General features: G+C 51.5%; 6 protein-coding genes and 1 non-coding gene across 7 annotated transcripts; 4 read left to right on the top strand and 3 right to left on the bottom strand.

Annotated features, from left to right (window-relative positions):
• Positions 1-9,338: 9,338 nt before the first annotated feature.
• Positions 9,339-11,213, bottom strand: BDP81DRAFT_455447 (uncharacterized protein; the record flags this gene model as incomplete). The annotated part of the gene is made up of 6 exons (XM_060593063.1): positions 9,339-9,525; positions 9,661-9,691; positions 9,819-9,896; positions 9,941-9,992; positions 10,293-10,673; positions 10,908-11,213. 6 exons carry the CDS (start codon positions 11,211-11,213, stop codon positions 9,339-9,341), a joined length of 1,035 nt encoding a protein of 344 aa, XP_060438227.1.
• A 729-nt stretch (positions 11,214-11,942) lies between these two features.
• BDP81DRAFT_153392 (uncharacterized protein) lies at positions 11,943-13,835 on the top strand. Its single transcript, XM_060581927.1, has 4 exons — positions 11,943-12,518; positions 12,568-13,083; positions 13,134-13,692; positions 13,747-13,835. The coding sequence occupies exons 1-4, from the start codon at positions 12,337-12,339 to the stop codon at positions 13,747-13,749; spliced, it is 1,260 nt and encodes a 419-aa protein (XP_060438226.1). The 5' UTR covers positions 11,943-12,336; the 3' UTR covers positions 13,750-13,835.
• Positions 13,836-15,162: 1,327 nt separating this feature from the next.
• On the top strand, positions 15,163-16,465 carry BDP81DRAFT_441697 (uncharacterized protein). The gene is made up of 3 exons (XM_060591616.1): positions 15,163-15,455; positions 15,520-16,127; positions 16,204-16,465. The coding sequence occupies exon 2, from the start codon at positions 15,535-15,537 to the stop codon at positions 16,120-16,122; it is 588 nt and encodes a 195-aa protein (XP_060438225.1). The 5' UTR covers positions 15,163-15,455; positions 15,520-15,534; the 3' UTR covers positions 16,123-16,127; positions 16,204-16,465.
• A 198-nt stretch (positions 16,466-16,663) lies between these two features.
• Positions 16,664-16,762, bottom strand: BDP81DRAFT_t365. The gene has a single exon. It is a non-coding gene; the product is annotated as a tRNA-Ser (tRNA).
• A 151-nt stretch (positions 16,763-16,913) lies between these two features.
• On the top strand, positions 16,914-18,814 carry BDP81DRAFT_400391 (uncharacterized protein; the record flags this gene model as incomplete). The annotated part of the gene is made up of 3 exons (XM_060588686.1): positions 16,914-16,929; positions 18,025-18,700; positions 18,763-18,814. 3 exons carry the CDS (start codon positions 16,914-16,916, stop codon positions 18,812-18,814), a joined length of 744 nt encoding a protein of 247 aa, XP_060438224.1.
• Positions 18,815-19,228: 414 nt separating this feature from the next.
• Positions 19,229-20,802, bottom strand: BDP81DRAFT_400390 (FAD binding domain-containing protein; the record flags this gene model as incomplete). Its single annotated transcript, XM_060588685.1, has 2 exons — positions 19,229-20,668; positions 20,731-20,802. The coding sequence occupies 2 exons, from the start codon at positions 20,800-20,802 to the stop codon at positions 19,229-19,231; spliced, it is 1,512 nt and encodes a 503-aa protein (XP_060438223.1).
• Positions 20,803-22,755: 1,953 nt separating this feature from the next.
• On the top strand, positions 22,756-24,555 carry BDP81DRAFT_386491 (uncharacterized protein; the record flags this gene model as incomplete). Its single annotated transcript, XM_060587009.1, has 7 exons — positions 22,756-22,968; positions 23,096-23,115; positions 23,275-23,308; positions 23,369-23,442; positions 23,539-23,915; positions 23,997-24,092; positions 24,168-24,555. The coding sequence occupies exons 1-7, from the start codon at positions 22,773-22,775 to the stop codon at positions 24,553-24,555; spliced, it is 1,185 nt and encodes a 394-aa protein (XP_060438222.1). The 5' UTR covers positions 22,756-22,772.
• Positions 24,556-24,982: the final 427 nt, after the last annotated feature.

Genomic DNA, 24,982 nt, shown 5'->3' with positions numbered 1-24,982 from the left:
TTGATACAGTTTTCAGCTCGGTGCAATCAACGTAACTTTTGCCTCAAAGGTGAGTTGTTTGAGGGCGAATTCCTAAAAGTTGACTAAATTGGTTGTTGACTTGGTTGTGCAAAGTGCTCGTTCTGTCACATTGCTTCTATCGGTAACGACCTCGATGGCTGCATTCCAATCAGAGATACTTGAGGTGACAGCTTTTGAGCCTATTACACTTCTGCACCATGTGAGACCGGGGTCCTATATGTTCTTCTGGGACACCTATTAGTCCTGTCTAAAAAGTAATGGTAAATTGCCCGAGTGCAATGGACTTCGGCATCACTCTTCCAAACTGAGGTTTTTTGTGTTTTGTCTACGTGAGGTGGATTAAACTTGATAAAAAGATGCCCTTGCTGCTTTTGAAGTAGGCACAAAAGCAATTAAAACCTCAGTTGGGAATCACAAACTACAAACTATATGTCAGCTTCCCAGCTGTGTTGGCTCTTAAAGGTTGGCTTCTTTAGCGGTGCTGCTGGAAGACAGTGATAAACTGAGTTGAGTTGTCAACTTGATTGACGGAAACTGGAGCTTAGTCTTTGATTTTCTCCTGACTTTTGCCTCTTTCTAATCACAATTCTTATGATTATAAGAAAGTACATGTAAGAAGAACTCGTGGTGAAGACCATTTGGGGGAAAAGCAATGGGTACAAAGGTGGCCTAGAACTTTCGAGAATGTTGGTAATGTTTTGTGGTAATGTTGAAGGATATCGAGAATCTGAATTCATTAAAGTCTTCCTATATTAGATATTTCTGTGGATCAATATATTTTGATTAGATATTGTACCTACCTTACATGTATGTATCATAAGGCCGACGTTCGGTAGACCTCACTGAAAGCCTCCTTGTGTCTCAATTCAGGTCATCGGACCGCATGTGCGAAGGCAAATTTGTTCAACTCGTCTAGGTATCAAGCTCTTACGTCGAATTCAACCTCCTCACTTAGGTATAGGTATATCTTGATTTCAACTGCAGCATAGCTTTTGACAGTACAAGTTACGAGGTATGTCTCCACTTTCAAGCTGGAGTCTGATGAAATCTATCTGATGAACAATCTAAGTGTTTCCACATCATTCCCATCAAGCATCTAGTTCATGTTTAGATGAGGTCAAAAACAATCCCACAATATCAGAGACAGATCACTGGAATAATTACCTTCAAAGTTGGGCGAGTAGCAAGGCTTCATTGAAATCTTGAGGCGTCCGGCAGCTCACTGAAGTCATCGAACCACAGTACGCACGACGTGAAGCTCGGCATTCCGCTGGCCACTTATCGCCTAAGTCTGATGTGTAATTCGTCATGAACTTCAGTAATCTAGAATTACTCGATAATAAATGTTTGAATTTTGCTTGCTTTAAGCCATGGCACTTATTTCATGCATGTTGAACTATACCACCGCTTTCAACCTCATAGACTGTTCTGAAGCTCGCTCTCCTTACCTCATTCTTGCAAGGCATCCTACCAGATCGGTATATTGAAAACCCCAATACCTACGTTGTTGCACTGCCATCATACAACACCGCCACCTCCCGTGGTAAGAGTTCAAAAATGCCCCTCCCCTTACGAGTCGAGATCGATGCACCTATGCTAGCACACGATGATCATCAACAGACCAACAGCGGCAGACATTGAAGCGAAGAAAAGTGTTCGCCCACAGCGGATCCTCAACCAACTTTTTCTCGATTTCTCAGCTGACGAAGAACGACACTGTGGTAAATAAGGCGTAATTGCTGGCCGGCAATTACGGATTCGTTTTTGTACGACAGACACCAAATCTCATAGATAAATCTTCCCTGGGATCAAACTTGGTTCTTGAGGCCAGCCACTCTCATGAGAGGATCCACAAGAACCACAGATGCCAAAATCCTGCTCTTTTGGATTCCGGCCACCGATCCCAGGCGACGGCTTCACACCACATCCAGACGAAACTTCAAATATGAAAAAGTCCAAGTGATAAGTAAATCCCAAGCTAGCCTGTCCTTGAACTCAACCAACAGCTTTGCAACACCACATGAGACGAAACTGTCACTCCCTCGATGGGAATGTGTCTGGGTGCCCGTTGGAAGACCCCTATGATTGTGAGCATGCACCTGGTAGTCTTCTTCCAGCCGTTCAAGAGAAAATAGCTATCATTTCATCAGACTGTTGAGGTCCTGATGGTTTAATAATCGACCTCAACTATCTTAAGCTAAGCTTCCATACACCGGGTATTGACAGATCACAGATAACAAAGTCGTTCATCAACCATTAGTCCCAAACTCCCACCATCGTCTTCACCAACTCTATCGCCAACCGGTTCCGCTTCTGTTTTTAAAGGGAAAAAATCCGCTCAGAATGTAACATGCCGAGGGTAATTGGAGATTCAAAGTCTGATTGACTTTCGTCCGGCAGATCATACATTTAATAGTAAGAGGTAGACAGCAGGGGCTCTACATGCACATCCAAACCATCACCGAAGCCTTCTATTCCTCCTTCAGCTGGGCTGTTAACAAGAACCGCTCCTGATACCCAATGGAAATTCTAGGCAATCCGTAGGAAACGGAGAAAAAAGGCTCTACTTGGCTGCAGCATCCACTGATGGAACGCGCGCCGTGCGACCGGAGCAAGGTACATTCGCCCGCTAAGCGCGCCCGCCCCGGGGCTCCGGGGAAAGATTACAACCTACCACAGAATACAACATCGACGCGTCAACGTTGTCTGCCTACCTTACTTAAAGTTGGCACTCACCTACCGTCCACTTCCCAACACCACGATCCGAGATCGGCCTAGAAACCGAACGTCGAGTCACCACTCTCAGCACAGCGATAACCCGAGATTCCTACAAAGATGATCCCAGGACAATCCTCACCACTTCACCACCTCACACAGAGAAGGGTGCCATTCGAGAAGCCTCATTGGCAGCTGTAGCAGAAACTCAAAAAGGGCTCACATCTGTCCTTCTGATATCACACTGCTTTCCTTCTCCCCCTCCTTTCCCCTCTCGCAAACCCATCCCCGCAATATCGAAAGAGTCAGCTTCACATGACAAAGTCCTCCTGTACCTCATCAGAGTGATACTCCCACACACACACACACACACACCCATCCAAGACGCTACTTCCCAACTAGCTCCTGTTCCGAAACTCATTTTTAGAGTTTGCGGTTTGGAAGGTACGGGTTTTCCAGGCTTTACCAGGCTTGCAAGCCAATCCCATATGGGTATTCCGTAAGTCAACCTACCCGCTTTTCGCCATCCCCCCCCTTTTCGCCACCCCAACAAACATGGTCTCAAAACATCACCACCAACTACACTCAATTAATCAACTACCTTCCACTGACACTACAATACAGTCACCATTGTCCCTAGGTAAATCGACCCTTGCGAGTCGGCTGGGACTAACGAGACGGTCGCCAGCATCCTCTTGAGCTCTCTTTATGTCGCTGATGTTCGCGAACCTGGTGTTTGGGTCTGTTTGAACAGTCTTCTTCTTCCTTGGAGCCATGCGGTCAATTCGAGCCTGGAGCAGTCGGTTTCGGTGCTCAGATGTGGCCAATAGGTAGTCCTTCTCTCCAAAGCCCTTTTTGATCTTGCGGAACAGTAGTCGTCGAGTGTTGTTGTCTGGACTGAGCTCTGTGAATAACCTCAAGTGCTGGCTGAGCTCTACAGCCTGCCTGGGAGTTGACCAGTCAACAATAGACGTCGATGATACCCAGTCAACGGGTTCTCTAGGCTTTCTAGTCACTGCCTGCTCTTTTGCAGTATTGTTTGATGGAGTGGCAGCGCTGGAGAGCATCAGTGGGTTGGTTAGAGGGTGGTCCATGTTAACTGGCCATAGTCCAGTTGCTTTCCAACCACTTCGTATATTAGATGCTGTCAAACCAGCTAAACGAGCTGTCGCATAGCAGCTCAAGAAGTGCCGCTTTCCAACGATAGTAGAATTGTCTACTATTTCGATATTTCGAAGTGCCTTTCTGTAGGCGGTCTTTATAGGTCCAAACACTGCTATCCAGGGGCTGGAGGACATGTGAGGTATGTGGAGGCAAGAACAGCAAGTAGACGTTGTTGTTATAGCACTCCCACATAAACTCAGTCGTCGTATGACTTCCATGCCCATCAAGAACCAACAGTCGAGGTTCCTTTCGCCCATCAGACCTCCTGGAGGGGGGGGGGGGGGGCTCGGTCAGGGGCAAGAAGACCTTTCTCAACCAGTCAAGGGCAGTGTTGTCTGTCGTCCACCCATTATCTGTTGCTGTGAACTCCCAACCATCATATGGGTTAAGTTTAAGGGGAAACCACTGCTGTTGGACCGACTTTCCCTTGAATATAATCAGTGGGTTGATGGATTTGCCAGCAGCAGAAATACACTCGATGATCGACACCCAGGCACGCGATCCAGGCTCTTTTTTTCTCACTGCTTTGGTCTCTGCCTTGCCCAAGACCAGCCCATTGGATCCCTTGCCCTCCAGGATACCTGTCTCATCCATATTATACCTATTGGCTTGTTTGATGCCCCTGATCTCTGGTATGTCGAGTAATCGGAACCAGGGCCTAATCACCTCAGTAGTTGCCCCATTAACACGTCTAGAATCGATGGTACGACTTCTCTGGACCTTAACTGATGGATTCCTTCGCAGGAAGGCTTGGATCCATCTCTTGCCAACAGGGTTGCTGTCTCCCTGAGCACGCAGAACTCGCTCAGCGAATTCTCTGACTTGTTCATGTGTTGGAGAGACACCTAGAGTGTGCTGAATACGAATCCATTGGGCAAGGCTGTCCTCCTGCCATGGGGAAAGCCTCTGGAGGTCGATAAATCCTCTGGATCTGCTCTGGGTTCCTTGTATGCGACTTCGTAGTGTTGATCTTGGAACAGCGAACTCAACTGAGGCCCTATTGACAGAGAGACCGTTTTCAATTGCATTGAGAGCCCGTTGGACTTCAACTTCGGTATACGCGACCATGACATATCGATAAATAAGTATACCAAAATGGAATGCATTTGGACGATAATTGCAATTGTTGTGGCGGTTTGATCAATTGAGGTAGGATAATAATGGGGTGGCTGGGAGGCATTTTTGGGGTGGCGAAAAGGGGGGGATGGCGAAAAGCGGGTAGGTTGACTTACATGTACGTATTACTCCATTTAAACCGTTCTTGATGTAGACGAGAAGAGGACCTGGGCGAGTGAACATGTAGGACGCTATTTTAGAAGGCCCCCGAACCATCTGGGGATGAAAGTGCAGTTCATCGCAGATTGCCGAGTCAAGGAGGCTCCGTGATTGATGACAGGCGAGGTTGCAGCCAGAACATGATTTGGCGAGATGCAACTGACGTTGGACTAGTACCTGAGCTCGTCAAAAAAATCAGGCGAGCACAAATCAGCCTACTTGCATCATTGTTACTCAGCTGCTTGTAGGAAAGGAATAGCCTGCTCTCCTGATTGATGCAGAAGTTGGTATCGCTAACACCATTGCAAGTGCGGCGAACTGATATTACGATGTCTCCTTGAAAAGTCAGAAGTGGTATTATCCGGTGCATCGCCTGAGCGCAATGGCCGGGTAGCCGGTGAGGGATGGAAAATAAGAAAAGAATACGACTACCTACCTAATAGGTTCCCCCCTAAGAATAAGAGACGCGAGTCAAGGGAGGAGGTTGTCGCTTGTTGATCTATTACATCTACGCCCTGTCGGGTACCAGAGACGAAAGCAACCTTAGTAGACCAAAAAGTGTGAAGCATACTCGTTCTGCGCGGACAAATGCGAGTTGGCAGACGACTGCTGGTGCCTCAACGTCCAGTAGGGTCGCAAATCCCCGCGACGAGCTATTGCTAGGCCCTTGGGCTTCCCTGGCCTACTGAATCCTTGGGCGCCGGGGCCATGCGTTTGCGGACCAATTAGCCCGGTAGCGAAGGAGTTGGACGACACATAGAGTGCGTACCTGTTGTATGCACGTAGCCATTGATTCAAAGGCTCGAGCCATTTGAGCTCTCCAAAAACCGGGGAATGTACTCGAAGAGTGCAACGAAGGGAGGTAAATTGCTTCTTTGCAGTCTGTAGTCTGCACTCTGCAGCCTATGCGACTCCTGATCATCAGACGAGACAGCTACACGGCCGAGTGAGCAGTCAGGTGCCCGTCAGCTTGGCTTCGAGAAGCCCTAACGATATGTCAATTAATGTGGTCTGAGCCTTAGCTGGGGCCCGAGTTGCCCGTCTCACCCATCCGCGCCAGTCCTGCCCGCCGACGGATGTACCAGGAGGATACGATGCTGCTATACGTGTCCTGATGAGGGAGAACATGCATTCATGAATCTGGTGGAATTGCAAAAGCCCCCTGATGATTCGTCGCAACAACATGCGGTTAAGACATGCCGAACCCTGCTAGTCTTCATGCTGATGAGGACGCAAGTCACTGCTAGGAGAAGGAACACACCAACTGGGGCTAGCATCGAGACTAATGTCCTCCACGGATATGATGTACATGGAGCGAATTTTTTTTGTGCCAGACGTATCTTCGTATGGTCGTTGATGCATCGCAGATACGATTATGGCCGCAGGTAGGGGTAAGCGGATACTTGCCTTGAGCAATAGCCGAGGAAGGCTCTTTTGACGACCGGCATGTAGATATGGATGTGGTGAGATAGGTCCCAGCTTTGCGTCCGTGTGCTGACCTGCACGAACGACAAGGAACGGTGCCAGCCATCGGCTTGAGAAGACGAGGTCTAAAGAGCTGCGCCGGAGATTGCTAGTGTGAGCTGAATCATGCCCCAACTTGAGCCGCGGGAGCAAGCAACGGCAGACTGAGGTATCGATTGTCGGGCGATATTTGATGCCCATTATCGGCCGATACCTGCAGGGTAATTAGCATAGAAAGACCTCGCCCAGCATGCCACTGCTCGCGAGTAGGAATGAAGGCGGGAAAGGGAGTCATTTGAACTCAGCACCAATCCAAGCCCGCAGCACTTCAGAGTGCGGCCGGGCCACATGGCGCGTTGAGGCAGCGACCAGTGAGAGGGAAGGGCGAGAAAATCCAGAGATCTAACTCTTCCCACACCTCGATCCACGGTAGCAGTGGGAACTCTCCTTCATGCGACCACCCCCTTCCACCCTGGTCCGATGATTTCATTTCTCAGGAAAGAAAAATAAAATAAAACTGTCAAGCCAATGATGTGCCCAATGAGCGTCAGTCGGCATGCGACGGAGACCCGAAATTCACTGTCATGCGAGTCGTGCTGGGTGCTGTGCAAATGCTTCAAGCCAGACAGCTTCGGCCCTTTGGGTAAAGGTGAAGTTGAGCGATCCAAATAGGATTGAATCCGTGATATGTCCCGATCGCCATTCTTGGCGCGCGAGCGCGCGTGTCGCACTCTCGGTCCTTGCAAAATTCTGAAGACCATCACTGCCTGGGCATCGCTCGGGCAGTCAGCCGACAGGGTGGAGGCAGCGCAACGGCAGACGATGCCCAAATCCCGAGGCTTCGGCTCCTTATTGAACCTCACAGCCGTCCGCTCCGGACAAGGGGACGTGTCCCTCAGCTGCCGGAGTGCCAGCGTGTCAACAAGGCACGGAGACAGCACTTTAACCAGATTTCGTAAAGGAGGGGCCGGTCTGGCCGCTGGGGCTTTCGGAGTTGACAACTGCGGTATCCGGAGCCAAACAATTAATCAAAGCCTCTGCCAACGTCACCCGTAATCCAGGGGTGACCTGTTCAGGAGACGGGCATCGCGTAAAGTGAAGTGCAAGTGCCGTGCAACGTCAACGCTGCTATTCGACCATCTCCCGAACGAGGGTACCGAGGAAGGCAAGGCAACCATGACTTGCCGATAGGGGAGCCTTTTGACGTGTCTTTTCCGTGGTCAAGGTTGGCCGGTCGGTCAGGGGTTCTTTTCGGATCCGGCATCTTCGGTGGCGGCCCTGATAGCGGTGGTGAAGAGTTGGGAAAAAAAAAAGCATAGGCCACGAATTGCAGATACACCGTCTATGAGCAGAATGCTCCGCCGCGTTACTCGTTGATCTTGTGGCTGGAAGTCTCTCAAGCGTGTAGAACTGAAGATTGACTTCCGTATAGGGGCGCTCGTGCGGCAGCTGCACAGACAAAAGAAGCTCGAGTGTTCTGCACTGTTGTAGGAGCAACGGCGAGCCAAGAGCGAGGACTGTCCTTGTATCGGAGCAGAAACTGACACCATCGAACTGTTTCGAAACATGGTGCGCGCACAATCGGTTAGCAAGGTAAGGCACGAAGACAACTGCGGCAAAGGTTAATATCACGACATGTCACGTTGGCGTGGCTGGCTCTAGCACAAGTCGGGGGCAAGTCGACAGTGGTCCTTGAAGGCTAACATCGGCCGGCTATGGAGAAGTCGTCGAGGAGGTTCGCGTGGAGGAAGCAAGCGACGGGAAAAAAGAAATGAAAGGAGACCAATGTCTCGAATGCGGCTCGCTCTATGGTGTTTGTCGCATCCGCCATCTCGTCGTTCGTGCTCGTCCAGCGGCCAGCGGCTGATTAGGGAGAGACATGCGAGCGGGAAGGGCCCGATCGACGAGCAGCATCTGGAATGAGGGACTGAGCCGGCGCATTCCAAGCGAACCATTGCCGGGCCGATATTACTTAGGTCCGGCTGGATGCGGTGCGAATCGCGAGGGTATTCGCATGGCGGAGACCAGAAAAGCAAGCAGCGTTTGCTGAGATGATCGTCCTAGCCGTGAGAGAAGTACAGCTCGCATTCTCGTTGCTGAGGCTGGCGTGGTTGGGGCTTCCGACAATCGTGAAGGTGGAGAGGGGATTGTGGCTGATGAGGTGAATGCACCAAAGTGGCTGCATTTGAGGAGGTTGATCGATGTGTCTCTATCTGCTGGAAATGGATCATTTCGTGCAGATTATTGCATGTTGCGCAGATGGTGGATCGAATAATTGACTGCCGTGTAAAAGTGTGATATTGAGGTTGGTTCCTTCCTCCTAGGACGTAAGGTGAGGCATCGGGGATAAGGCGACACCTGGCTGCAGGGTCAAGGAAAGAGCCCCCTCCCCAATCCGGCGGCCCCCCCCCCCCCCCCCCCCCCTGCTCCTCACTTTTTCGTGACGCCATTTCTCATTCGTTAATCTGGCCTCGGAGTCACGGGGTGGGTGCCCCAGGCCAACCTGGCCCTGAGAGAACTTACCATGAATTGTCATCGATAGGTACTTTATATCCAATGTTCTGGAGCCAACTAAGGTACCTAAGGAAATCTGGGCAAATAGACAAAAAGAGTACGTTAGGGCGCCTCGTGCTGTTTCCGTTGAAGCACGTACCTGACCTGAGAAACGCGATGCCAGTCCGCCTGTTGCCGGCGTTCTATTAGAGCTTGTTGGTGGCAGCCACGGCTCTCCCAGCTCCAACGCACGGCATCAGCACCGACACCGGACCCACTCCAACCCTTCCATCCATGGAGACCTTGTCCACCTTTGCTGCTTCGTCGATTTGGAGACTTTGCTGCGGCTGACTTGGATTGACCCGGTGCGCTTGCTTGCTGAGATGCACCCGGCTAGTACACACGTAGTAAAGTGCGGCTTAAGGTGAGGCAGGTACGTAAGGAAACAGGCTCGCCTGCGGCTGCTCCACCTGCCTGCCCTCAACTTTCAAGGCACCTCAACCTCGACTCCATACCTTCCACCCTTACCTTTGGGAAAGGTACTTGCTCCCACCGGTACCTTGTGAAAAGTAGAGTCTAAGCTAAGAGGTACCTTGCTCTGCTTGCGCCGAAGAGCTGGGGAGGCACGCACTCGCACACAGACATCCATACCGATACCTCTATCTACCTTAGCTGCCTGACCTTACCTTGGTATCGGGCACAGCACTTGCCGTCCTCAGCAACAGCGCCATAGACACGTAAAAAAGAGACGGAAGAAACAGTCACTGAGAAAATAAGTAGACAAGTACGTTAAAAGGAAGGTACCTACCTGCAGACACCTCCAAACACCGTCTAGGTTCCGTGCCTGCCCTCACCCTCTCCTAAATACCTTACCTCAAGGTACCTTGCCTTCCCTCACCCTAAGGGCCCAAGGTTCCTTCCACACCCACACACACACGCACACACAACCTTAGGTTCTTGCGCACACACGCACACACCACCTCAGTCAATAACCAGGAAGGTACCTGCCTGCTTTCCTTCCACCTCGCACACCCCCTCATCCCTAGAGTTCAGGTCGCGCCTTCCCTTTCCTCCTCGCCCAAAATCCACATTCTAGGTACCTCCTGAGCCTGCGCCTGCGCCTGCGTCCTCCATCGCCAGTGCGTGAGGAAGGTACCTACCCCGTCTGGCGTCTGGCGTCTCTCTCTGGCTGGCCGCTGGTCTCGCAGTCTCGCGCTCTTCCTTTTCCTTCCACTTTCCTTCCCTTCCCTTGGTTCCTTCTTCTTCCCACTCCCCCCTCTACCCTCATCATCGTCCATTTCTCCTTCTTCCTCTTTCTTTAGAGCTGCACCTCTCTCTGCCTCTTCTGTCGTATCTCTGTCTGCTCTCTGCGATCTGCTCTGCTCCTCTGCGTTGCTCTGCAGGTTTTGCTCAAAAATCGAAGCATCCTTTTCAGCGATTGTCTTGGTTGTTGCAAAAGAAATCCGTGCTGCTCCAGCTGCCGCGTTTTTTGTCCACCTCACGTCACCACTGACTAGAGCGAGATCCACGGCCTTCACCAGCTGCGAAAAAAAATTCTCTGCGCGCAACTTCCTTGTCCGGTTCCTCCCACGTCGTTTAACCCCCCCATTCCCAAATTCCTCCCTCGACACGAAAATTACTCTGTAATTCTTCCTCCTCACCACCCTCACTCACCCTCCTTACGAGTCGCACGACGTTTCTTCCTGGTCATCCGGAAAAAGAGTCTTTTTGTTGGCGCCCAAAAGTAAGTAATCAATGCTCTCTCTCTACCTCACTGTCCTCCTCTCTATCTGCCCATATTCCCCTCCTCTCCGTCGCATTCTCGCAGTCGCATCCGCAGCCGCAGCCACTGTCGCAAATCGTACACTCGTGTCCGACCATCCGGCCTTCGGCATCCTCGGCAATCCTCTGCTGAGGACCTCGACGTCGCCCGCCTCGAATTGACCGCCCGAGCAACTCTGGAGGATGGTGGTCGGAGAAAAAAATGGGATTGCAGTTCTGGGCGCATCATCGAACCCCTCCATGCATCGTGGATCATCCCGGATCGCGGTTGAAGATCGACAACCAAATGCCGAAGCCATTCAGCCTCGACGTGTCCTGCAACGAGTCGTCACCGTCAGACGCCCGAGGAAGCGAAATATGCACCATCAGCAACCACAGCAACGCCTTTGCTCACCCCCGCACCCGAAAAGTCCGCAAGTCTCGTCTTACCTTGCCTGCGGCGCCGCGTCCCACAGCTCCTTCCAGTCTCTGGCAAAGGAACAGCGGATTTCTTTCTAGCTTCTGCAATGGCGTCTTGACATATGGGGTATGCCATTTCGTCCTGAAGTCCAATGCCTCGCGGAAATGCTGCAGTATACTGGAGAGGATCAAAGACCGGACCCGCAGGGGATTGCATACCAAGGACAGGAAATAGCACCCAGCTAGATGGCAGCATCTAGTCTTGTGTCACCTAAGGCCTTCTTTGGTAGCTGGGGAGATGACATGTCTTGCCAAAGGCAGACGGTCAGATTATTTCCTTCGTCGAATTGCAGCTCTTCGACAGCCACATACCCCTAGGCTTGCTACACTACGATCGCAAGGGAGTTTGCGACTGAAGGGCTTGCAGGCTCTCTACAAAACACCTGGCTTCAACTACCCGTTTACGAAAGATTGTCTGGGACGTCCCTGTCGCCCTACGAATTCACCCGACATTGGACGCACGCCGCTCTTTGCTAGGATCTCGACCCGCACTCACGATGATAATGCCTCTGGATACAGCTATCGGATCAACAACTTCGGAGTGACTGCGACTGCAACTGCGACTATCCACGGCGTGCTGACGGGATACCTTGTGTGTATCTGAAAGCTAACCCTCGCTAGGTCCAATCATTTCGGATTCTTCCTCTGACCTTTTCTCGAACCGTTCAAAGTTCACGTTGGCCACGGCGAAACAGACCTAAAAGTCGAATTTGAAGCATTGCTCGGTTCTTTGAGTCGGCGGCTACAGCATTTTTGCACGAACATCCCGCGACATCTCGATTTTTCGTTTTCACAACGGGGCGTGCAGGCGTCAGAGAGAATCGACTTTTTACCAAGTTCCTTTCGGAGTACAGGTTTTGCGTCTGAATACAGGTCGTTCTGATTCGATTCTCGAAACCATCAACCATTTTTTTAAAGCGGACAGCTACAGTTCTGAACTTCTCACTACTACTCAACACCAAAATGGACGGAATCAACCCCTACAACCCCGCTCAGGGCAACGGTGCCCCCCCTCCCAACGCTAATGGTGACGGCTTCGGTACCCCCGTCTCGGGCGGTATGCCCTTCCCCGGCAACAACGGTTCCGGAGAGATCCCGGGCGGCCAAGCCCCTATCCAGCAAGACGCGAATAAGAACACTCTCTGGTGAGCGAACATTCTTGATATCTTGTGCGGCTTCGACTGACATGCACAGGATGGGCGAGCTCGAGCCCTGGATGGATGAGAACTTCATCAAGGGTGTCTTCTTGACCGCCACCGGAGAGCCCGTCAACGTTAAGGTCATCCGTGACAAGACTTCGGGCAATGCCGGATACTGCTTCGTCGAGTTCACTTCGTCCGAGGCTGCCAGCAAGGCCCTCACCCTGAACGGATCCCCCGTTCCCAACTCCAACCGTGCCTTCAAGCTCAACTGGGCTTCCGGTGGCGGCATCAACGACCGTCGCGACGATCGTGGTCCCGAGTACTCGATCTTCGTTGGCGACCTTGGCCCTGAGGTCAACGAATACGTTCTCGTGTCTCTCTTCCAGGCGCGATTCCCCTCCTGCAAGTCTGCTAAGATCATGACCGATGCCATGTCGGGACAGTCGCGTGGCTACGGATTTGTCCGCTTCACCGACGAGCAGGACCAGCAGCGTGCTCTTGTGGAGATGCAGGGAGTTTACTGCGGCAACCGCCCTATGCGTATCTCCACCGCTACCCCCAAGAACAGGTGAGTCGGCACACCTTGCAAGTTTGAGTCTATGAGACTAATCAAAGCAGAAGCAACCACGGTGGCCCTTACCAACAGCACCCTGGTAACCAGATGATGGCCCCCGGCCTGCCTCCTCACCAGCAGGGATTCTACGGCGTTCCCTCGCCTGCCCAGTACGGCAATGCTTACGGAGCTCCCTACAACCCTCCTGGTCAGCAGATGAACCAGTTCACCGACCCCAACAACACGACCGTCTTCGTTGGTGGCCTGTCTGGCTACGTTACCGAGGATGAGCTCCGAAGCTTCTTCCAAGGATTCGGCGAGATTACCTACGTCAAGATCCCTCCTGGAAAGGGCTGCGGCTTTGTCCAGTTCGTCCACCGCCACGCTGCCGAAATGGCCATCAACCAGATGCAGGGATACCCTATTGGAAACTCCCGTGTCCGTCTGAGCTGGGGCCGCAGCCAAAACAACTCTGGTGTTGGTACCCCCTACCGTCCTGCCCCTCCCCCACCTCATTACTTCGCTCCGGCTCCCGGCCCTGGCGCCTACGGACCCGCTCACTTCGGTGCTCCGGGTCCTCATGGCCCTCCGGGACCTCAGGGCCCTCCTGGTGCCCCTCCTCAGGTAAGCATCCATGGGTCATGTGTCAGAACACACCTGGGCTAACATCCTTTGTAGTAGATCGAAGGTCTTAAGGGCCTCCTGGACGGCCCCCTTGCCCTTGGGCTCAAGTTGAGCACCTGAGGAAAATCGATAGTTGCGCTCTCAACTGTCTTATTGCTTCACCCTTTCTCGAGCTTGTCTCATCGTTCTTCGTTCGCTGCCGCCGCCTTGGACTCTTAACGCTGCACGATGGATACCTGGGCGAATGACACATTTCTTTGGACTTGTTTGATGTTAGGCATACGGATAGCGGATACGATTGTGAGACATCACGAGAACGACGATTGCATGCTTTGCGGCCTTAGTTATCTCTCTGGACATCTGGGCTTGTCTTGGGCGTCGGGTTCGGATGGTTCTGCGACTTGATTGCCCCTTCTATTCGTCTTACTTCCACACGGGACTCCCCCAACAGAGATTTCCTAGCTTTTAGTTTGCTTTTTCGCCACGTTGTTGACTTGTTCGTGACCGTTCTGCGTGTGAACCAATCCTGTTGTTTGCTTTGCTAGTTGGTCGGTCATTGGTCTGCAGTTGCGATACCCCTCTGTCATTCACGAATTTGCTGCGGCTTGTAGTACTAAAGGGGCCATGTGTCCTCGCCTTGTATCATGGTCCTTTTAAACTGTTGTCTGTCTCCCTGGATAGGAGGGTCATGTTGGCGCTATTCGAGGGTGGTTGGCGTAGAATCTTGATCATCATTCGGTCTGGGACTTGGAAGTGCGCCTTGGACGGTGGGCAAAAAGTAGATTGATTGATGTGGTTTATCCGTGGCTTCCCACGTTGGGCGAACGGCGTTGGTGGATGAATAGGGAGAATCCCACTCTGGGCACAGAAGGGCCCACGGGTGAAATCAAGTTTGTCAAGACTTCGAAGCTTGTTCCTTTGCCCCGATATCTCGGTGACCTTTTGATCATTAGTGCTTGTGTGTGCTGGCCTACCTTCTCGTTGTCGATCAACCTCTATGGTGTGCTTCCTCACCTCTACTCTCTTTTAAGTTTCTAGTCTCTCGGCCGACTTATTAGTCTGGACCTTGACAGCGTAACCTTACATCTCCCAGAGGGGCGTGAAGAGCCTGCAGGTGACCTGCCAGGACGAAGCAACACATTGTGAGTAATACACCGGCAGGTTGTGGAAAACTACACGTAGCATTGTCTTCTGAGGAGAGAGACGTACGAAGACGGATACCTTTACGGTGAGTGCCCCTTAAGTTTCGTGTACGATGCAGAAAATGCAGCCACTAGCAATATTAGTTTCCTGCCCCAGTATTACCTTTACGGATGCTCAACTGCGGCATAACACTTCATGACAGCTACTTCGTTGCCTTGATAATTAGGCCCCAGAGACCATGAGGGACATCGCAGCCTGTCTAGAAAAGAACTCAATTCCCCGGTCCGCGGAGAGTCCATTTTCTTTCTAGCAGGGTGGTTGTTCGTCGATATGCTTCAACGAGAACCGCGACCTTGACGGCGTCCTGTCTTTCCTACACTCGCGATACTGATCTCTGGCACTCTTTTAGTTTGAGGGCTAAAACCCCACGGCCTCTCATTCCGCTACTGCTTTTCTCGCTTCTGAGGGTCTTCCAGTCAGCACTCACAAAGGTTACAACCTCTCTCTTCCACTGCTTGTATAAATGCCACGACAGATGGACTGCCCCTCACACCTCTTCTTTCCCTCTTCCACAACATTCCTTTTCGCATAAGCAAGTTCAGGTAGCCTCGCTTTCCAAGGTAGGTGCATATCAAGTCTATGAAGTATAACCTACACAACACACAGACAACTGATCATCGATAGAACACCGACGTGAAGATGATTATCCCCGAGGTCACGGCGCTAAGTGCCAATATGCAAGTCGCGAGAGCTCTCCCAGCTCACCTGCTCCCCAACGCGGACGCCATCTTCGCCATGGAGAAAGAGTTCCCCACACGCATCGTCCTCGACCTCTACACCAACGAAATCGGCACCTTCTCCACCTGGGGCCGAAAGAACTACACCGACATCACCGTCACCCCAACCGGTCCGGACGGCACCGTTGTCGAGCAGCCCTCGTCCGCCATGTGCGGCGAGAACGAGCTCGTCTGCGACAAGGGCCACCAGGCCATGGCCGGCGTCTGCTCGCACCTCATCAACGTCCTCAAGAAGGACAAGGCCACCGACATGGTCCGCGGCACCCCGCAGGACTACTGTCTCGAGATCGAGACAGCGCGGTGCTGCGTCAGCTGGACTGCGTTCATTGATAAGCCGACGCCCGTTGCGGAACTTTTGCCTGCCGCGGAGATGGTCTATGATAACTGCCGTGACAACTTTCGCAGCTACGTCTCTGGCAAGGTGTATGGTGTTATTGTGGGCACATACTGCATGGACCAGTGCCTTTCTGAACGGCCGGATGGCTGCTGATCGTGGTATGTTTTCTGACTTTTCCTGACTACTTGCCACATGAACACTTTGTGGTCTAACTCAAAATTTCCGTCCGTCAAGGTCTCGAATTTGGGAGCGCGGGGTTTTCTGGATCATGGTTCTAATGTTTAATGCTATGGGCACTCCTGCTTTGGGAAGAGGGCCAGGTCAGGTCAGGTTTCATTCACGCTTGCTACTCTATACGCATCTACCTAGTACTATCACGTCTTGTCAATTGCTTCGTACATATTTGTCGAAGTCATAGTATTCGGCCCTGTCAACATTTCATCAATGGCTTAAGGTTCTAGAATAATAGCGCAAGTTAAAAAGTTTAGTCGATGAAGATTGCTCCTTTCGTGCTCCATTGACGTGCCGCATGTACCTTGTATCCACACTTCCTACCCGCGAAGTTGCTCAAGGTAGCTAGATATGCCAAGCCATGGCCACGACGGTAGGCAGTCAAACTTTACCGCGCATCAGCATTTGTGGCAAATCAACGCAAAAAAGTTCATGAAATCCCGCTCGATTTCAAAAACATTTGCGACAACAGCAGGGTTCGAACCTGCGCATCCGAAGATAATAGATGTCTGAATCATGAACAATTCAAGTCTATCGCCTTGGACCACTCGGCCATGTTGCCATTGTTTGAATGTGGAGACTCGGTCGGATAATGACGATCTTACCTGCAGGTCACAGCTGCATGCCACGATTTTCGGCAAGAGCTGCATGAGGCTGCAGCCCCAGATATGACACCGTTCCCAACGCTCGTTTTAATATAGGAAGAAACCAAAATGACTTCGAGGAATGGTGAGTCGGAGCGTTGGAAGCTGAGCTCGGTGTGTTGATTGCGACACTTGTGGCTTTGCTCGGAGATTTCGTGGGAGACTGAGTATCTCATCAACTGCTAGATGGCGTCACGGCATCCGTCTCCAATCTTTCTCCAACTCTATTTCGAGATTGTTTATAGGCGGATACAATGGAAGTAGGGTCGGATTATTGAATCATAGGGACGCCCAAAGATCTAAGTGATCCAAGGTTGCATGGGGGCTCTCGGAAGCACCTTTGCTGAGTGTTTATAAGTGGCGAATCGAGAGGCGGGACGCGAGGCATCCCACGTATCAGAGGGCAACAGGAAGCTATTTCGATAGCACTTGTCGAGCTTAGCTGCTTATGTACCTGGGGGTGCTGGGTAACTTGCATCCCTTACCTTAAGTGAGCCATATTTCTCGCGTCAACTTCGCGTCCCTTGCATGGCTACTCGGCACCTTCTACAGCGAAGTGACTACGCGCAGCGAGCATCGATATCATGAGGGCTGGACGGAACAAGTTTTCCACGAAGAAGGCGGAATGAACGCGCACTGAACATGGCTCATACCCTCCGCCGAATGCCACGCGAAGCTCACTTTGACGTCTCCCAAGGTGCGCATATCAGACACCCATCGATTAGCTTTGTGTAGATCTTGGTGATTGGCCGTCTGATGTAATAAGGTAGGCACCGGTATTAGACAGCCCTACATTTACCGCCCGAAAGCTTAGGAGAGGCGATGCAGGGAAGATCTTCCCGCAACTGGTGGGTGATGTCATTTTCGTCGTTCATCCAGGCGGTTGCGCCTCCCTATTAGTAGTAACGAAAGACACAAAAGATCTTTTGCAAGAGATCTAATGATGGCTAGTTGACATTGGTCAATCCGAGAATGCGTGAGTGCGATCTGCCCTATGAGATGGGGAAAACTTGGCAGCTATCTGCGGCGCAGTCCGCGCAAGGCCGTGCAGCGATGGTAGGGCATGCGCCGCAGCGCCGCAACGCTGCAGCTCATGCCGTCAGCGGCTTCATTGAAGCATTGATAACCAGGATCCCATGCTTATTTTATGGAGTATAACATGAAGATATCCCTTGAATAGACGCTGTCAAAAGAGCAACAAGGATAGAGAAGAAAAGGTTACAAGAGGAAGTGAACCTGCGTGGCAAGCAGGGGCAGGACACATCCAAGGGCGAACAAGTATGGTACTCTCGCCGTGTTGACGACGGGTGTCTTCTACACTGGGCCATCATCACGCACGGCCTGAAGTACGAGCTCCGCCTATCAAATGGCAATGTACCAAAGGACAAGTTGCCGGAGAGCGAAAAGACTAGTTCGTTTGGGCCTCCAAGAGTGTATGAGGCACGAGTGGTCTCATGGTCTCTGAAGGAGGAGATGAACAAGCCCAGGGCACTGAAGCTTTCAACACCGGCTAAGGGCTATCACACTCGCGACTACACCGTTTGTCAGATCGGCTGGACGACCTTGACGAAAGACGAAGTAAACACCGAGTGGGCTGCCGCGCGCTCATCCATCGCAGCCGAGGATCTCGGATACGATGACTGCCGGGAACTACTCAAGAAGTTCGGCAGCATCATCAAGAAGCCCGAGGGATGTGCGCTTGACTACGACTGCTTCGCAGAAAGTCTCGAGACACCGACTCACAGACTCAGCGAAATCACACCGGACAAGGCCGTCAAGGGGTTCCAGAACTCGATGCAGAACGGACTATGGGGTGTTGCTGCCGCGGGAGCCGGAGCTGGAATCGTGTACGGCGCGTATGAGGCGGGGAAAGCGATGGATCCCATGAGGAGCGGTGCCAATGCGGGTGGCAGTCTAGGCCCAGATTGCTGTTGCGCTACTTGCTGGTGTTGTACTGGTATGGCTGGTGATGGAGGACCTTGTTGGGAGTTTTGCGCTTGGCTGCCGTGTATGGCCTTGAGCGGTGGCTGCTCATGTTGATGGTTGAGTCCTATTACAGCGTGGATTTTGCTTGATAGAGGTTGCTTTCTGCATAGAGTACATAGCGAACGTAGCGTTCCTTCTCGCGGTTCTCAAGTTATATTTACTTCCCAGCGCTTTATTCGATTTCCTTCGATACCCAGCCTCTTCAGAATCGCCATTAACACCATGTGATAATTAGTGATCTGATCATTCAGATTGAACACAAAACACAAGCGGTCAAAAAGGAATGAACTTGTGTTGTTTAGCATTACACTTCTATTTGATGATAATATCGTTCATTAGGGTAGATTGATGATATCTAATGTCGCCTCTCGCCAACTGCCAACTGTCACACTTGATGTCTAGAAGGGAATCTTGAAGCCTGAGTGACGCAGGTTTTGGAAAACGCCAGTGGGATCGTACTTGGCAGAAGCGGCCCTCAACCTCTCAATGGAAGCTTCGCCATACGACGAGATGACATCCTGCACCTTGTGAGCATAGTTGAGGAAGATCCAGCCCCAGTTCAAGTCTAGAGACGCGGCATAGGCCTCGACGTCCTCCGTGTAAGCTTGGATATACGGGAAAGAAATGGTCTCATTCTCAGCGCCGTTGACGGCAAAAGTAATGAGGAACATGATGCCGTTGCCACGGGTGATGTAGTGGTCCAGACCCATGCTGTTACCACCCATGGCGATGCCCTTGTCGACGATGGACTTGGTGATGGGCTGGAACATGCAAAGGGTGTTGAAGCCAGAGTCGGCACCGACGGCCTTCTCGAGATCCGCGTTCAGAGTGTAGAACTTCTCGACGGCGTAGTTCATGACTCGGGCGTCGTTGTCGAAGGCAAGCGTGAACCAGGCGTTGCGGAAGCCGGCGGGTTGGCCGGATCCGAGTTCGTTCGCGACGATGGAGATCAAGTCGACCTTAGTGGTGTCCTGGGTGATGTTGCCGGCTGCGTAGTAGGCATCAAAAGCAGGAGGCGCAACCTCAGCCAAGGTGTTCTCGATGGCGGCGTTGAGGATCATACCGCCGAGTTGGGGGAGGTACGCCCAGTAGACGATGGAAGAGCTGTTCTCGTCCTTGTGGACGTTCTCCGTGAATTCAACGAGAGCGTCAATGACTTTGGGACCAGACTCCAGGTCGTAGATGAGGTTGCCTCCCCAGACTACTGGCTTTGTTGGGTCGGGGAAGTCAATGGCGTACATATCGAATCGAGTGACGAGACCGATGTTGGCGCCAGTTCCCTTCAGACCTTGCCACAGATCGGGGTTGGAAGTGGCATTGGCATTAACGATGGATCCGTCAGCAAGGACCACCTCAAAGTTGGCAACTTGGTCGCAGGCAAAACCGTGAGACGCCGAGTGGAAGGAGTTACCGCCGCCGAGGATGAAGCCACCAGTTCCGACAGTACCAGCGCGACCGCCAGTGACGACGACGCCATAAGGGGCAAGAGTGTCGTAGACAGTTTGCCAGTGACCGCCGGGTCCAATGGAGGCGATCTTGGTATCGGGGTTGTAGGTAGTGCTGTTGAAGTTGCCAAAGTCGATGGTGACACCGTCGTTGACACTGTTGGATCCAGCAAAGGAGCCGTGGCCACCACCGCGAACGCCGAATGTGCAGTTAGAGGCAGCAAGGGTGGTGATGATGGTCGACACATCCTCGGCTGTTGAGGGTTGTGCGACGCACCAAGGGTCCAGGGCGGCTGTGATGGACCAGTACGAGTCCATACGTTCTACATACTCCGTTGAGTTAGGGAAGTAGATCTTGCCTGCCAGCCCCGGGGCCTTGTTCAGCTTCGAACACTGTTATCGAAGTCAGTTACATGCACCAACAATTTGCATTAGAAACGTGTAGGTAAACTCACGCATGCTGTTGACTGCGAGTAGCAAGTCGCAGCCGAGGCAATGTCAAAGAACGCCGCAGTACTCAACGCCATTACAGTTGGCTTCATCATGTCAACTGAGCAAAAAGCAAGGTTGGCAAGGTCGGTTAGGGCGGACACGGAGAGACTGGAGGTGGCAAGACCGAACACCGAAGCCAAGGCTTGACTTAGGGAAAAGACCGATGGGAGTAGATTGCACTGATAGGTGTGAACATGGAGGCAGACTTTCTACGACGAGCCCTCAGCTTGTCCTTATATTACCCTGTTCTGAAGCGGCTTCAGAGCTGCAATCCAGCACGGTGGATCAGGAACCCGAAAAGGAATATTGATCCTTGGGAGGGCCTGGACGAACTCAGAATTGGGTTGAAGGTGGGACATTACTTTTGTGATGCATTAGACCAAAATGCCCCCTCATAACGGCTGGCACCGTCCAGTTGTCATCGATTTGTTGTTTATCGGTCCAGTCTTCTTTCCTGGCATGGGTGGGTAGTATCGGTAAAGTTTCCTTCAATTCTTGCGTTGGAGACTTGGCAGACATGCTTCTTTCCCCTGTCTAGCAGCACCGAAGATCGTGGTGCGATTTTAACCCCTGCTGCTCTTTTTTTCATCTGGTGTCTTTTCACAACGTTACTCCAGTCGATGTCGTTGGAAGTAACCGAATATTATCCTAGTCACCGAAGCTCCGTCGTCCCACCCAAGATCCTGGACGTTGCCATCGGGGAAGAGATTGACTTGTTACCGGGCACTGGGGTTACGATTCCGCGCACTCCGCGTAAGCTCATCCTTCTGAAAACCCTGGCAACTTACAAGCATCGCGCCGACGACAACGGTCAACCAACATCGCCTCAGTCAGGACCAGATGAAAAAGCTTACTGCCCCACGCGTCAACGGATTGGGACGATCTCGGGGATCAGGCCTCATCGAACGATTTAGCCCCCGCCCGGCGCCATCATCCGAGGTAGTTCATCGACGGTACGGATGCTTTGAGATACAGTGTAAGGTACCCACGGAAGGTACGCTAGAATAGAGTACGATCGGTGTTCTCCATTCGTACGACTAAAGCAACCTTGTATTACGGAGTTTCCAACGGCTTACATCACCTCATACACAGCGACCTTACGAAGGAAGTAATGATCGAACTTGGCTTTGCCACATCTTTCTTCTTCATCGTGATACGGAAAGCGGTTCGATTGGAGCCCCAATCCCTGAGAAATTTATGTTTGCGGAACTTCTGCAACGGACCCCAACACTTTTTAGATTGATATGCAGCCTCTCGGAGCCGACGACTGCAGGTGTGAGGCGCATTTCATGCGTGGATTGGGACCATCGAACGACCTAGCCGTCGATGCCGCCACGCGGCTACTGGAAATTTCTCATGCATTTCGCTAAGAGAGACGATGGAGGATTTGTCTCAACTTCACGACATCCTAGTTCCAACACAGCTCATCCCTGTGACCGAGCTTGTGGAGCGACAGACAAGAAGTTGTTATATCGACGATTACGTGCCGTTCTTCGGGCTAGAATGCCAGATGAAGTGATATCGCGCAGAAATATCTTGGCCGACCGCTAGCCCAGGGTTTTGCGGCGTTGGTTTTAAGAGAAATTTTGTGACTGCAGGACGGTGGAACTGGAGCAGGGCCTTCTGCATCAAGCTGCATGGGGGGCGGATATGTGGGCTCGCTTCCTCTACCCTTCAAAGCTCGCAGTTCTAACATAAACTTGTATATGCTTGCGAATCACACTCTGAATATAATATGAAAGAGAGCCGGTGTCAAGTAGTCGAGAGTGATACATGCTAAGACTGACGCTTCCATAGTCACTCTCATATCGCTTGGTACATAGCGACCATGGTGTCCGAAAATACCATCCGCCCCAAGGATGTAATCTGCTTTAAGCCACTGGCCACCCACATACCTTTGGTATTGTGTTCTTGTCATTTGATCGAGTTTATCCTGTGACCCATTTTACCGCAAACATCAGCACGAAATCAGCAGTTTGACCATCCGACTCCTAGCATCCCAGCCATGCCAGTGGTGAACGGCGTGATCACTGTTCTTTCGGCTCCTGAAGGCTATGTGGTCAACTTCGATGATCCCCAGCGACAGGCTGTACCCGAAGCTTACTATGTAGCTGGATTCGGCACCCTTCTCAGTGTCTTGCTCATGGCGCAAAGGCTGTACACGAAAGCCTTCTTGATCGGTCGGCTGCAGTGGGACGATGGTAAGAACGCCCATCAGACAGCATGTCAAGTGTCTTTTACCCCATTATCCTCCATCACAACCTGCCCTTGACTTTTTCTTCGACGTCAACTTGAAAAGCTGAGTGAACTAACATTTAGTCTTGGCAGTCTTTCTTCTTTTGGCTTGGGTTAGTTCCAATATGAATACCCCCAACACGAATACCTACAACATGAATGCCTCGGACACCGGGTCGTGACTTGCGGCAACATGCAGCCTCAAGCTTATCCACCCAACGCCAACAAGCTTGATCAACTTGTGGGAACCAGCCTTACTGACTGCAACATAGTTCACCTCCATCGCAACGATTGGATTGTGCGTTCGTGAGTAAATCTGTCAAGCTTATATGGTCGGCCAATCTGTTGCTAACAAGCCCTTGGTAGATATGTTCGCATATGGGTCGGGAGGTGTCCACGGATGGGAAATATCCATCGAAAAGTATAACATCTACATGATAGTAAGTGGAAAAAAACTATTCTATTTGTCTATTTCATCCTTGAGGGCTGGCATGTTGTTCCGAGAGCCCGACTTACTAACGCATTTGTCAACACAGGATGTCTTTCTCGCGGCCGCCATCTACACCCTCTGCGGAAGTTTTGCCAAAGTCTCTCTCCTGATCTTCTACTTCCGACTATCCCCCCAAAGATGGTTCAAAAGAGCCGTGTGGATTTCTCTTGCAATCATTGCCGGTTACAGCATCGGTATCTTCATTGCCCTCGTCTTTGCCTGTGACCCAATCGCGATGAGCTGGGATGTGACCATCACGGAAGGCACATGCATCAACCGACCATCGTTATACATTGCGACCGCTGCGGCAAACATCATCTCGGACTTGATACTCTTCGCCCTCCCGCTACCAATCGTTGTGAAGCTACAGATTCCACGTCGACAAAAGATTGGCTTATTCTTCATTTTCGCAGTCGGGTCACTGTAAGTCGACGCTGCCGATATCCTCAAACAAGATACATGGTATACGTAGAAAGATCCCGGTGAAGCTAACAAAGCCTGTAGTACAGTTGTCACATCGATTGTTCGCGTTTCTCTTCTCCCAGCCATGCTTACGAGCATGGACCAAAGCTGGGTCATCTCATGGGCTAGCTTGTGGATGTAAGTAAACACCGGTCTGCTTCGATCCTGTCGTTGTTATTTGTATGTAGGTTTCCTAACAAATTCGTTCCTCAGTATCGTTGAAGCCAATCTGGTCGTTATTTGCGCCTCTCTCCCGACCCTACGCAAATTCTTCCGACATGTCGCACCTAAGATTATCGGCGAAAGCACATATGGCAAGGGAAAGACTGTCGGTGGTACTGGGAGCAAACCCATGTCGCGAATGACTATTGGTGGAACAAATGGAACGCGAAATCGAGCCGAATACTCGCAGTTTGATCGAGATAACAACGGCGAAGCATTTGTGATGGCTAGCATGGGACCTAACAAGCCAGTGACTATCGCCACTGGCAATAGCGAGAATGATCCAACAGAGGATGATTCATCAGAAAAGGCTATCATGCGAGGAAACAACATTGTCCAAACAAAGACAATCACTGTGGAATACAGCCCGAAGCAGTGAGGCTCAGGAAATCACAGAGCACGGTATCGACAATGGGTGTAGACATGCCGGGACGTGGGAATTGAATTTTTGGCAAGGCACATGGACTGAAAGGGAGAAACATGGAAGGTGCTTTTTATGAATATGTGAAGAAGCTATTCGACTCATTTTCATCAGGTTATAATTATCGGGGAAGTTTGGCGGAATCGGCAGACCCGTACCCATGGACCAGCTATTGCCGTTGAAGATCTTTTTTCATGTACATACCCTGGTTCATCATCAAAAAGGTCAATGCGAAAGCCTTCAGGGCATCACAGGGCCGGTGGACATCTGGCGGAGCTTGCCGAGCATGCAATGTCAAGGCGTTCCGCTGTGGGAATAACAGCAATTACAGGGTTATCAAAGTCAGAAGCCCACTGGGTGAAAGACGCAAGCTGATCGTCCGGGG

Source organism: Colletotrichum phormii, assembly GCF_030913505.1.
Source record: "Colletotrichum phormii strain CBS 102054 chromosome Unknown BDP81scaffold_37, whole genome shotgun sequence".
Classification (NCBI taxonomy): Eukaryota; Fungi; Ascomycota; class Sordariomycetes; order Glomerellales; family Glomerellaceae; genus Colletotrichum; species Colletotrichum phormii.
The sequence above is the reverse complement of the archived record's forward strand: the minus strand, read 5'-3'. Positions and strand labels throughout refer to the sequence as shown.

What these genes read in the sequence shown, in the direction of transcription:
- BDP81DRAFT_153392 (XM_060581927.1), top strand. Translation starts at nt 12,337, where the DNA reads ATGGACGGAATCAACCCCTACAACCCCGCTCAGGGCAACGGTGCCCCC. An exon ending in GCGAATAAGAACACTCTCTG is followed by an intron (nt 12,519 to 12,567) that starts GTGAGCGAACAT and finishes TGACATGCACAG; the next exon opens with GATGGGCGAGCTCGAGCCCT. An exon ending in ACCGCTACCCCCAAGAACAG is followed by an intron (nt 13,084 to 13,133) that starts GTGAGTCGGCAC and finishes TAATCAAAGCAG; the next exon opens with AAGCAACCACGGTGGCCCTT.
- BDP81DRAFT_441697 (XM_060591616.1), top strand. Translation starts at nt 15,535, where the DNA reads ATGATTATCCCCGAGGTCACGGCGCTAAGTGCCAATATGCAAGTCGCG.